The sequence below is a fragment of the Anser brachyrhynchus genome (assembly GCF_964034855.1).
Source record: "Anser brachyrhynchus genome assembly, chromosome: 2".
NCBI classification, from domain to species: domain Eukaryota; kingdom Metazoa; phylum Chordata; class Aves; order Anseriformes; family Anatidae; genus Anser; species Anser brachyrhynchus.
The window spans coordinates 55,973,906-55,987,809 of NC_137695.1; the positions used below are offsets into that span (position 1 = coordinate 55,973,906).

Below are 13,904 nucleotides of genomic sequence, written 5' to 3' on the forward strand. Positions count from 1 at the left end.
CATTAACCAGAAAGCAAGTGCTGCTGTGTCTGGACTCCTGCTGTACTTTCTGGTAATACAAAACTAACTAGCTGCACTCCTGTAAGACCCTCCCCTTCTTTGTCCCACCACCTCTTTACTTAAATGTGACCTGATAATATGTGGTGACACATCAGTAAGAGAATCCCTCTATTTACCTCCACCCTGCTACTGTGCTATTCACTCTATACCATCCACACAAATCTTCAAGGCAAATGTGCCAAACACAATTAAGTGTTGGATAAGGTTCATAAACCACACTTTCCTGTGCATTCTGAGTCCCTGTCTGATTCTCAGTGCAACATCCAAGAAGTGTATAAATATAAAATGTTGGTAAATAAAAAGTCTGGGACCTGTCTTTGTCCCCACCCCCCCCCCCCAGTACTAACCAACACAGATGTGTCTCCACTGCACCCCAAAATAGTGAGCAGAACAGACTCAGTATGAGCAGAGCCCAAAACCAGATAGGTTGTCTTCAAAAAAGAGGGTAGAAAATAAAATGCAGAGAGCACTGACCTCATTTCTTTGCTATGAGCATTTTCCAGCTGGCAGTAGGCCAGGGGCAGGAGGAGGCATGGTTGGAACAAACCCTGCTGCAACAAACCTGGCAGGGTTTTGGCAGCAGGAAGCACAAACTACGTAGTGTTCTCAGATAACATGAACCAAACACACAGATGCTTACCTTATACCTTCCCACCAGTTAATTTATTTCAGGTTGGGTGGGAGTAGTGCAAGAAGGTGTGAAGGCAGGGAGCTGAAATTACAAAGAGTGGTATATTCCCTTTGCAAATCCAGCTGCACTCCAGGTGACCTGAACTGCTCAGAACATCCTGCAGCACCTTCCCTGTTTCCCCACATAGTCCCACCAGGCTGAGCTTGCTAGCACAGGTGTGACTGGCGCAGTGGGCTCATGCTGGAGGCAGGATTGCCAGCTGACACATGCCAAAACACAAACAAAAAAAATAAAAGGTAAATAATAAATAGGTAAACAAATAATAATAAAAAAATAGAAATTACAGGCCTTTGATTTTTTTTTTCATCCTATTACTGAAGCTGATCATAAAAATCGGGACAAATCACAATGCATGCACCTATGGTCTAAATGTAGGTCAAGCTCCTGGCAGCACTCTAACAGGGGAGATATAATATACCTTCTTTGCCTCCTTGCATTAGTCCTAATCCCAGCATACAGAAGAGTCTGGCCCAAGTCAGACAGCCCAGCCTAGAGAAGCTCAAATGAAATCTGTCCTGGTGAGTCCTGGCAAGATGTCACACAAGGCCAGATTGCAGATAAGGAGACACCCATTCCCTGTTGCTTTCAGTGTGATAAAAGGAACTAAACTCCCGTAAGAAACTGGTCTGTCATGCCTGAATGCTGTACAAGGTAGTTTTCACTCCTGGTGCTTAACTTTAAAGGAAACAGAATCACAGAATCACAGAATCGTCTAGGTTGGAAGAGACCTCCAAGATCCTCTAGTCCAACCTCTGCCCTAACACTAACAAGTCCTCCACTAAACCATATCACTAAGGGCTACATCTAAACGTCTTTTAAAGACCTCCAGGGATGGCGACTCAACCACCTCCCTGGGCAGCCCATTCCAATGCCTAACAACCCTTTCGGTAAAGAAGTTCTTCCTAATATCCAACCTAAACCTCCCCTGGCGCAACTTTAGCCCATTACAGTTTCCAGAAGCAGTTTCCTAAAACCTTTCCCTGTTAAAAACTCTGATTTCTTGCAGCTAGGATGTGAACCTGCCACCCTGCGAACATTAGAGGTAGCTGTCCACTGGATTGCTATACTGCAAAAATACTAATGTATGCAAATATATTAACGTACTATTAATATTAATTAATACGATAAACATTTCCCCTATATATAAAAATCCCAACATAAAGAACCAATTTCTGCTGTTTAGAGATCAACACTACACAAAGTTGATGGGGAGAGAACAGAACAGAGTGCTCTTGTGTGCTACAGCTGTGAGTATACAATTTTCCCTCCTTTCCTCACCATTTTCCCCCAGCAAAGCCATATGACCATTGTTCATTGCTGTGGGTGTGCTCTGTAGAAGGATTCTCAGGTTCTGCTCAAATTCGTTGATTCTTCATTATTTTCATACAGTGCTTGCCAAACATTTTGACATAGTGAATAGAGTTTTACAATGAAGTTTAGCCAGGTCTCACTGTAGTTCACTACAGGGAGGTTACATTTGTAATTATTTATAATGTCAAAGCCATCAACAGCTTTTGCAATGTTTTCCTGGGAAGATCGCAACATACTCTACAAAGCAATGCAGTAGCATATCCATACTTTCAAATCTGGGGCAGTTTAAAGAGTATTTACTAGACCCCAATAGGATCAACACTGACATATAAATACTGCCAACACATTCAATAACTACAGTGTGATGCTACTGAAATGTAATACTCAGAGCAGAGATTTCCATGCTTTAGCTTTGCTGTTTCTGCAAGCAACTTCCCTCTCTCATTTTAAAACCAAAGCTCATGCCAAGAAACTGCTGGAGGTTTTTTTTTTCTTTTTTTTTTCTTTTTTTTTTTTTTCTGAGTTTCTTCCCAGTCAAGCTTTTAAAAATGCCCCTCTGGCCCTTTTCTCAGGCAGGGTTGGTGCAGCCATTTTCCATCTTTGGGGCATGCTAACTCCCACACCAGTTTCTTCATGGAAAAAAGAAATACAACAACAACAACAAAAAAAGTTTGAAGCAGGCAAGGCAGTCACTTGCTTCCCTCTTTTTCCCTGCAGCCACTAAATAAACAGAAGAAAAATCTGGGAGAGGGACTGCATCCTAAGCACAAGGGACTCTCTTCTCTGCTTTCAGCAAAAGGAGTAAGGCTGGGCTTTTCCCCAGCCACCTTTTTACAACCTCTGACTTTCTGTGCAAGAAATTGTTCTTTCCAATCTCTCTGTTATCTTTTAAACACACTAATATTGCTGTGTTGGGCTTTCAAGTTGAAAAAGTCATACAGCTTTCCTATCCAGCAAACCTTTTAATAAATTTGCTTAGGGGCTGCTCTTTGCCCAAAACAAAGGCTTGCAAAGCACAGCCAGTATTGGAAAGGACAGGAGAAAGGGAATGGGGACAGGAAGAGCAAAAGAAGAAAACGTATTGAGGAAAGATGGAGCTGGGAGCTCAGGAGGCAGATTTAGAAGGGCTGTGTTTCCCTCTACTCTCCCACCCCCTGCTACACTGTCCTGCCTGCTGTCCACTGTTCCCTGTCTGCTCTCTCCAGAGAGCTGGTACTTAAGTATGCTGTGCTGCAGAAACAGAGACTGGGAGTGTGTAGAAGAAATTATTTAATAGCTTATTTTAAATAACATGACAATGTCAACATGTGAACAATTTACACCTATGGCACAGAATATCCTGTTGTTCTGCTATATGTCCTGTGCATATGTGTGGAAAAAGAAACAAATACTGTCACATCATGAGCTTCAGTATATAATCAAGGTTTAGACTTTCTTTTTTAAGAAACAGTTTGACATTGAAACAGAGCAATGATATATAAACAAAATAAGTTTTAAATAAGTTCCTAACCGTGTTCTCTACTGAAAGCTATTTTTTAAAAATCACTTTTACATCTATAAATACATAGTACAAAAATGCAAGTTTACAAGCCATTTTTCCCCAAAAGATTTATGCCACTTGAAGTTTTAAGTAGGAACATGCTCCAACATGCCACATGCATTTAAGAGCAATAAAGTAAGTATTTACACATAAAGTTATGAAGTGTTTGGGAATATAAATTAGTAACAAGACACTGACAAAAATACACTCACTATAAAATAAATAATTCAACAGCTTTACATATGAGGGTATCTATAATATTATACAAACGTAATATACAAGACTGTAGGACTCGATCTTGCAGTTGCTCATATCTGTCACTTGAGCATCAGAGTAATGCCAGCACAGTAAAAAAGCTACTTTATGTGGCTACCTGTATGCTGAAAATCAGGTGCCCATAACTAGCTTACTGGAATGGATCCTGACTGAAATGGTTCCTGATGAGAACAAGCTCCACAGAAAACCTGGTGTGAATGAACGTGTGTAGTTTTATTCTTGTGAGCTGAGATACTGTTGGCATTCAGGGTCTCCTTTCACTTCTGGAGATCCAGGAATTTTTCTTCCAGTTTTTGGATAGACACACCAGCACACAGCAGAGTCTCCATCTAGTGAAGTCTCACACTAGGATTATTAGGAATAAATAAATAAATAAATAAATAAACACAGAATAAGTAATTGAGAAAACACTACAGGATGCTACAAGTAGAGCTGTAGAACTAGGACTGGAAACTCAGGAAATGCCACACATGGACTCGTTTAGAACGTAGTGATGCTTGCTCTGACCCAGCCCCTAACCAGCACACTTGATTAGGGAGCCTCGATCCAAGCTCAGCTACCATAGAGCAACAACAAATGCAAAACAATTTGCCCACTCCTTGATAAACAATAGTATAAAACAGCCCTGACTTCTAGTGTAAAAAACTGAAGGAAAGCAGAATATACAAGCTAGAGAGATGAAAGCAATGGCTTGATGGCCTGATGCTTCATGCACAGAAGGAAATAGGATTCTTTCTTGGGATAGGGGGAGTTAGATTTCTGTTCATGCCTGGTTAGATCCCAGGTCACAGTGAGTCACGATAGCGCCATGCTCTAAAACAAGGAATCTCAGTGACACAGCTTTATGCAGACCTACTAAACTTGTGTGCATGACCTGTGGTTATTTTTTGTACTTTTAGAAGGCTAATGTTGCTCCAGAGAGTTTTGTCACTGCAAATGTATTTTACTGTGGGAGCTGAGAACCTCCTATTTCCACAGTGATTTTTACATATACAATGAACAACGCAGGCAATGTGGTGGATATTATGCATTAACATCAACTGTGAATATGCTAACAAATTAGTTACATGGAGCTTGACTTGGCCTGGGAACAGACAGAGTTAAAAGATCTTAGAGAAGGCTTTGCATACACCTGTTCTGTGAACAGAGAAGACTCCTGCCTCCATTTTTATCAGTCCAGAGCATGCGGCTCGCTTTTAAGAGAAAGACAAACCATCTGTTCCTACTACAAAGTATCCCTGTTTTCACGACATTTTCCAGCAGCTGCAAACTTGTGAGCTCGAGAGAAGGGGGCTATGAAAGGGCTATGTCAGACTACTCGCAGCACTGCTGTGAGCAGACAGGAAAAAAGCACGTACCTGTTTACTGTTGTAAAATCCATTCTTGTTGCAGTTGGGCAAATAGAATTTGTAAAGGTCCCCTTCTCTTCTCTGCTGAGCCTTTGCCAATTTATACAGGGCTCTGTAGAGCTCCTTCTGACAAGGTCCCTGCAGGAATATCATTCAAAAATTGTCAGTAATGAAGTCAGAAAGAGAAGCCAACCAAAAAAAAAAAAAAAGGTGATCAGTATAGAAGTAGAAAAAAGCTGAAAATAATTATTAGTCATACAGTCTGCACCAGGCTGCTTTGCATGTAGTTTCTACATGTTTCAATAGGAGCACAGCCAGAAAACTCTGATGTTCCATTTAGGCCTTTGTTTTTATTCTTTGAAGTATTTTCTGTCCTCAGAAACATGAGGATTTAAGTCCTTAAATTGCCACACAAGGAAATTTAACCTGTACTGAGTAAACACATTACTGCTCAGAGGGTACAATATCTCCTATTATGGGGAGGTGCATGTTAGGAGGCTGGTGTACGTGAGGCTGGCCACGTTTTCTGGGTTGCCATGGTCTGGGTTGTTCTGTTGATGTATGGAGAATAGGTGCAAGACATATATAGACAGTACAAGAGCAAACATCTGAACGTTTGTTATCTTTTGTACAGGACATGGCCATCACCAAAGCAGAGTGGAGAGCACTGCTGTGGCTCCGAGACCCAGACTCAAAGTACCTGGAACTGGGAATGAAAAACTGTTTGCATGTCTCTCTTTTCCAGCTTTTTCAAGTCACAACTACTACTTCATTAATAGTGCCTAACATGTTAAAATGAATGAAAGGGGAGGAGAAGACTGAACAAATATTTTTATTTGGGAGCGAAAATAATCTCATCCTCTGCTTTTGCAAAACCTCCCTTCACATAAGCAGTCCTATTCAAGTCAATGGGTTTATCTGTAGTTCTAGGTCAGAAAAACAGAAGCCTAAAAATCAGAATTGGAGCTAACAGCACTTAATAAGCATAGTCCAAACTAAATCGGTGCTTAAATTCTGCTCTGGGTGTGGAGTGAGGCTTCCTACGTTTTGGGGATGGGAAGTGGGGGTTGTGTATTTTTTTTTGGGGGGGGGGGGGAGGCTGAGGGATGCGTCCGTGCAAGAGAGAGAGAGAGAACATTATGAAAGCAGGCTTTCCGTCGTGCACAATCCTAATTCAGTTTCATGCCGCCGAGGCGCGGGTTTACACCGGCCTGCCCGGGACTACTCTAACGGTGGTTCTTTGGTGCCCTCGAGTGGCACCAGAACCTACTTGCTCACATCATACATGCCCACTAAGCACTGCAATTTTGCAGTGCTGAAGGTAAAAGTGAAGTTTAATTGCTGAGCTTTCTGTCTTTTATGTGCATTTCTTGTGAAAGAAATAAATATTTTGGTTTGCATTGGTGTCTCATCAATGTTTGTATGTAAGTATTCCTTTTTACTTCACTGAACACTGGACCAGGCACAAATATCTTTTTTTTTTTTTTTTTGGATTAAAACAAGAAAGAATTCCAAGATTGTAATATGGGTTTCTGGAAATTAAGGAACCATGTAGTAAACTGATATTAATTGCAGAGCAAGATTCAGACTCTACAAGGACTCTGTATTGGACAGATCTGACGCACACCTGTTTTTATTGCTCCTGCCATTTTGCCTGTTCCTCAGGTATCTGATGAAGGCATTCCAAAAGAAGCCTGTTTGCTAGCTATCCAAAATGCCAACATTTTGGTATTGCTGTTGGAGTTTCATGCACATTTTCATTTTGTATTCAGAATCAGTAACTTCTACTGAAGTGGTCTATAAAAAGCTTGCAAACAAAAACAAAATCAACGAAAACAACAACAACAAAAAACTCTACCTGCTCTTTCCATTTCTTGAGTTCAGATATTCTCTTTGCTTTCATGTTTTCATATGCAGTGATGGCATTCCAGGGAATGGATTTGTCCTGGCCTATGGGAAACATCATCTGATAGTTCAGCATCTGATCCTGTGTCATTTCAGTGCTTTCTAAAGGTATATCCTCAGGTTCGATAGAGTCTGGAAATGAATGATATTTAAGTGAGATAAGGAAAAAGAAGAAAAATCAAAACCACCAACCAAAACATATAATGTCTAAGACAGATCCACTTCACTAGCTCTTGAAGGAGTAATAATTTACATTAAACATTTTGTTGTAAATTCATATAGGACACGTGAACTGTTCTCTAACAAGCTGATTATTTTATGAACATTTGGAATCACACTAATACCAAAGATAAAGCTCCAGCTAGTTTGTTAAAAATTAAAAATTTTTATTGACCACAGTGGGTTGTAGTCACTTTGCTAAATGAGTAAAGACTGGAGTGAAAGTTGTAATGGATTTAGAGTCTTAACAGCATGATGTGTTTCAGTTCTTATTTAGGAGATGAATTAATCCAGACCTGATCCATGACATCCTGTACTTTGTTCTGTGGCTTGCCTCACAGAGGGCTAGAAATTCACAAGATATGGCAGAAGCTCATGGTGGCCTGCAGTGGAACAAATAGCTAGGGAGTGGAAGAAGCTGTTTGGATCTCCCTGAGCATGGCCCACGTGCCCATGCCTAACTTAGTGTGTGAACTCTTCCACTGGAAGCAAAAGTTCCTTCTCTTAGCAGGAACTCATCATGGGCTAAAAGTTTGACATGTGTAAATAACTTGCTGGGTCAAAGCTGTAAATAATCATCCAATGGGAAAAAAAATGGAAGAGAAAGATTGAGGAGGGAATAGAAAAAAAAAGAATAAAAGCAAAGAATTAATAAAAACAAATATTATAGCTTTTTAACTGATGGAGGTTTAAACACTCGGTTTAGTTGCTGTTCTCTCCACTCCTCACCTTCGCAAGTACAAGAGAAACTCAATTTACTACCACCAGTGGCCATTGTTATTTTGAGTCAACCATGATTATTTCTGTAATGCCTACTGAGTTACCTTCATCACCGCTGCATGAACATAGCAGCAATGATGGTAAGAATTTTAATAAACAGTGAAAATAATAATAAACACTGAAAAATAATAATAAACACTGAAAAAGTTTCTGGTCATTATCATTTGGCATAAGATGCTTGATACAGCTTTTTGCTCAAAGAAATTTGGTTAGCAATGCACTATTTAATATACTTTTCATTCTGAAAACGAACCCAAATGCAAGGCCTATCTAGAAAACATTTGTAGCACTCTAGTTGCTATTTACTATTAAAGCAGAACAATCTCTAGAGTCCCAGAAACCTCAGTCTGATTAGCCTGCATCGTCCCATTGCAACACTTCATCTTCTTGTCTGTGGCATAAAAGCCTGCTTTGCCTGCCTCGCACTGATCTGAGCGTGTTCGCCTTGAAAACGCTGCCTGCCTTCCCTGTTTCTGCAGCAAGTGCCTAACTTTGTACACTTTTTTTTCCCAGGCTTGTGACTTCCAGCGCCTGCAGCCTTTCCCCTGGCACAAAGCACATCCCTCCTGGAAAGACCTCGTTCCCCCGCCCGGCCGGGGAGGAGCGGGGCGCAGGAGCTCCCCGGCACGGAGCGGGGCCGCGACCGCGCCGTACCTGGCAGCTCCGCCGCGCGCATCCCTCCGGCCTCGCTGGCGGGCAGGCACGTCCCGTGCCCCCGGATGAGGGCGGAGAGGGGCCGGGGCTCACCCGCAGGGACGTGGCAGCGGAGCCCTTGGCGGCAGCGGGCTGTGTACACCCCGCACGGCTGTCCCGGCCCGAGGGCGCAGGTCTGGCAGCAGCCGCAGCCGGGCTGCCGAGCAGCCTCCGGGCAGCCGGGCGCGACGGGCGGGCAGAGGGCGAGCTTCTCCTGGGTGCACGGGGCGCAGTGCACGGGCTGCAGGGCCACGCCGGCGGCGAGGCGAGGGCCCAGGAGCGCCGGCAGCAGCAGGGACGGCAGCCAGCAGCGGCGCAGCAGAGCCCGCAGGCTGCTCATGTCGCTGATGAGGAGGGACGGCAGAGAGGGCAGCTCGGCAGGCTGGGGAGCAGGAAGCAGTTTACATACATTCAGCTCGGCCGAGCCATTTATACAATGCTTTGCTTGGCTATTAATCTTTAACCCCGAGTTAACTATTATCTGAACAAGAGAGCTAGAGAAACATAATTTCACTGGCGGTTCAAATCCCTGACCACTCTTCCCCTCCCCTTTCACTTTCCCCCTTTATCTTTTTTTCTTTCCTCCAGACATTCAGGAATGCTTTTATTCCCTCACCCCACCTCTGCCCTAGCATAGTTAACAGGAAAAAATGCGGTGGGGGTGGAGGGGAAACGGGCAGAGGGGAATGGATGAGTGGGGGGCATCCCCTCCCCTTTTCCCTGTCACAAATGTCTCTTGTTCTTGACATTTGATAACAATGTAAATGTTTAAAAAAGAGGAGGGGGAGAGAGAGGAGGAGGGAAATCCCATTGAAACTGAAGCAGCTGACTTCATATTTCCACAGCAACAAATGCAACAAACCCTTGTTGAATTTTCATCATGTGCCTGCAGGTTAGGAGGACACTGACATACCAAAGAGGGGGCCCCAAGGGTAATAAAGCCATCGGGATCCTGTAACCACTGTACACATGGACACGAGAGTCCTTGCATTAACCTGCCAGAGGGGCTGCACAGCTGAAACTAAAGGGGTCTTCTGCCTCTGCTGCTGCTGCTGGGATGAGGAGTATCAGTCCTCAAAACATGCACTTGGGGTAAAATAATGTTGGTCAAACAAACCAGAGAGAAATGAAATAATTCTGCTTTTCTCTCTGTCCTGTTACCCTCTCCATCTACTCATATTTCACCTTTTTTTTTTATTATTATTATTTTATTTTCTCCTTTGCATGCAGTGGTTGTCACTATAATAAAAGCAAAAGCATTCAAACTTCACTGTCCTGAGCAGATAATTTTATCCTGGTATTTGCAGTATGTACTGAGCTTGAAATAGCAAATTCCACTGTCAAGTAATCTAAAGTAACATGACTTTTGTTTATTTGTTTTTGTTTTGTTTTTGCATTTAGTTCTTAGTTCTCTGTTGCAAATGTGTCATTTGTGTGAAAGAAAGTGAAGCAGAACTGTAGAACATTCTTTCATATTTTATTTTTCACTTCTGTTTCTGTGGTACTGACACCAAAGTTTTTTATTTATAATGTAGTTTTTGTTGCCTTTTTAACTCCTTGTATCCTTAAGTCAGTTCTTGAAGTATTCTTATTAGTTACAGATTTTTACAACTTGAAGAGATTTTTCACCTTACTACTTCATTTAACAGTTTTATTTTTCCAATTTTCAGCCTTTTAATGGAATGTAAAAAAAAAAAAAATAATCTTCAAAAGCTCAGGATATTCAGCTGAATATGCAAAAGATAGCAGCCCTTCAAACTCACTTTCATTTTTAAGGATATTGAACAAAACTTTTTAAAAAATAATTCTGTAGAATTCATACGTCTATGACTGGGAGAAGATTCTGGCTGAAAAACTGTGGTATAACAATTTCTGCACAAAACCACAGCAATTAGACTTTTCAAGCTGTAATGCTTATTTTCCCCTTTCATCTATATTTTCTTCATGTACATCTGCCATGGGAAATGATGCTCCACCTATCACTCAATGTGAAGTGAAGAATATATAAAAGTATACCTTCTTCCCTCCCTCCTTCTTTTCTGTAAAAGAAAGCAATGCAAAACAAAATCTGTTTTGTGAAGAAACATGAAGAAAAAAAAAATATAAATAACCTAGTAGACCCAGTTGTAAAATGACAAAGACCCAAAGATCTCATATACATTTGTATACGTGCATGGACGTATTCATTCACTTACCTATCTCTAGATAGTTAGAGTCTCTGCTAGAATGCTTTGTAGCAACAGAATTGAGTATCATAATTCTATTGACTGCTATCATAAGCTTCTTGCCTATGAAATGACTGTACTCTAGAGTGACTGCTATGGTCCTGACTGCAGTTTTTCTTCCTTTGCTTTAAGAAAGGGAACATGAACTGAGAAGAAATTTCTTTTAATGATACATTTGAGACAAATCTGTAAAAAGTTTTTTAACTCATCACCATCATTTTTAATTGACTGGACAAAGAGGAGCTTAGTGCAAGACTGGAGTCTTTGTCTGATATGCAGGCCTATGTCACAAAACTTCCATTGGTTTGAATGGAGGTTCTTCCAAACCATAATCCTGTTTCCAGGTCTTTGGCATACTTGTCATTGCTGGGGGGCAGCTGGCAGTATCTGAACTACCCAGGAAATTCCTAACAATTGGCAGCCTTCTAGAAGACAGATTTTCTCCAACTTACCCTGTAATGATAAACAACCCCCCATGCACCCACTCCAATTACAAAATATTTTGAAGGTGTGTTTATTTTGTTTCCTTTATGATTGCAGTTCAACTCTAAATGATGGGTTAACCTTGTTTTTTTGTTTTGTTTTGTTTGTTTGTTTGTTTAGTTTGTTTGTTTTAATTTGCTGTCCTTTGTACAATCAAAGTGAGGAAACCTCATTTTCCTAAAGCAAAATTGGTAAGCAATTGCCGACCCGCACAGAAGATAGACACTTAAAATCTATCCCTTCATCTTTCATTTACAGAAATGTAAAGAACATACTTCAGGACAGGTTATAATAACGTAGGACAGTATCAATCAACAAAGCAGTGTATTCGTATAGGTTGTAAGACATCAGTGAAGTGAAAGTAGTGTATATGTTTATATAGACTCTGTCTGATGTAATACTACAACTCACCTACCAATCTTCATCTCTGACCCTAACATTGCCTTAAAGAACACAAACAGATAAGAGTCAGGAGGTTAAAAACATCCATAATGTAAAACTATGTTTACTGAAGACTTTTGGTGGTAATTTTTAGATGTTCCAACTGGCATCCTCTAATTTGAACCACTAATCAAGAGACACTACATGAATCCTAAGCAAGGGTTACTTTACTACAAGACTGTTCCCATTGATTTCTCAACAATTCTTAACCAATGACCTCATATTTCATGTTTTTTTTTTTCTTTAAATCTGCATGAAATGACTCATAAAACTTAAAGTTTTATATGTTTATGTACAAGTGATCTTTATCCTCTAATCACCAAAAATTCAACTGGCTTGCCAAATAATTTCCTAATGGGACTGCTTCACTGGAATGTTTAAAATACCCCAAACAAACAATGGAATATCCTTATAATTTTACCTTTGGTAAGAAACTGATCCTGAATTGTAAGTTTAATATCTAAAATTACTATGTGATGTACGTACATACAAGTACACGTATACATATATGGCATCTAGCATATGAAGAGAAACAGCTATAGAGACATGAAAAACCTACTCTCTCTCATTTGTCCCCTGTCAAAGATACTTTGTGACAGCTCTTTGGATTATTAGGATTTTATTTTATTTTTATCCAAGTAATTCACAATACTGAGGTTACTGATGAATAATTTGAGTGTTTATTGATTGCTTTTTTTCATAATTTTCACTTTGCAACAATGACATGTCTTTTGGTATTATTTTTTTATTCTGATTGGATAAACACAACTTTTAGATTCTGGATGCAGATAAGGACATGTTCCACATTTGTTTTGCACTGATATTTTCTAACTTTTGCAGACTGACTTTTGGCATTTTCTCCCAGCAATTAGTTTTTTTTTTTGTTGTTGTTGTTGTTATAAAAATATTTTAGAAATAATTAGGTGATTTTGGTGCAGAAGCTCCAGTGAGAAAAGTGAGGTATGTCTCATGGTAAGTCTAGCTAAGGAAGCCTCCCTGTGTCAAACCATGGGTAATCTAGTTAAAAGGGGGGAGAAGAGGAGGAGTCATTCATTTCAGTGGTGGTGCCTGAAGCATTTGTGCATTGAATAAAATGTCTTGTTTACGAAGTTGTGTGTCCACAGAGCAATCAGATAATTATTTTCAAAAATAGTGATCTCTGCTGGCAAGAAAGGATAAAAAGCAGTTTAATCATGCTGGGGGCATCACTTACTATAGCCAGTTACACAGCTATGGAGAAAAGTGGCTGTGGAAAAACAGCCAATAATAATTCATTTATACTGGTTTATACATCATCAGATGCAGTGTTGGATGTTCCTTTTCACACTAAAGAGGCTGTGTTTCTAAAGAAGTCTACTGGTAACCCAAAAATTCAGTGCCATGGGTGCCACTAAGGTTTAGGATAGGTTCAAATTCCTGATCTTCTGATGTGCAGGAGGCTTTTCTCCTCCATGACAATCTTTGCCTGTTAGTGCTAGAAACTAAAGGTACTGTTCTTTCCTCTTTTTATCTTTTCTGTAATGTTAATAAAAGTAGGACTAAGTCACAAGACCCAGACCACAGTAAGCCAAGAGGTCCATTTTCTTGGGTATCCTGTGAAGCGGAAAACCAAAACTTGGGTACAAACATGCCTGAACTATGCCTACTACAGGAAGAGGGGCTAAGCTGAAGACTGCAGCCTGAAAGTCTCAGCAAGAGGGTAAGAGAGCTGCTCCATACACCAAAATGACAAGCTGTTAAAACAGGAGATTATATTTCCCTGAATTATTTACAGTTGTCTTCTACATTTAGGCTGTTCACCCCTGCACTGGTTTTTGCAGAAATAAAACAGTTCACCCAGCTGCTTTTGTGAAAAAATCTGTCCCTGCTTTATGTCCTGGGGTATTTCTGATTTCAGCAATACCACTTAGTTATTATTATCATCAGTAGAG

General features: G+C 40.6%; 1 protein-coding gene across 1 annotated transcript; it reads right to left on the reverse strand.

The window, feature by feature from the left end:
- Positions 1–466: 466 nt before the first annotated feature.
- IGFBP1 (insulin like growth factor binding protein 1) lies at positions 467–9,639 on the reverse strand. Its single transcript, XM_080579776.1, has 4 exons — positions 8,786–9,639; positions 7,086–7,264; positions 5,237–5,365; positions 467–4,223 (listed from the first exon to the last, which is right to left on the reverse strand). The coding sequence occupies exons 1-4, from the start codon at positions 9,162–9,164 to the stop codon at positions 4,092–4,094; spliced, it is 819 nt and encodes a 272-aa protein (XP_080435902.1). The 5' UTR covers positions 9,165–9,639; the 3' UTR covers positions 467–4,091.
- Between the last annotated feature and the right edge of the window lie 4,265 nt (positions 9,640–13,904).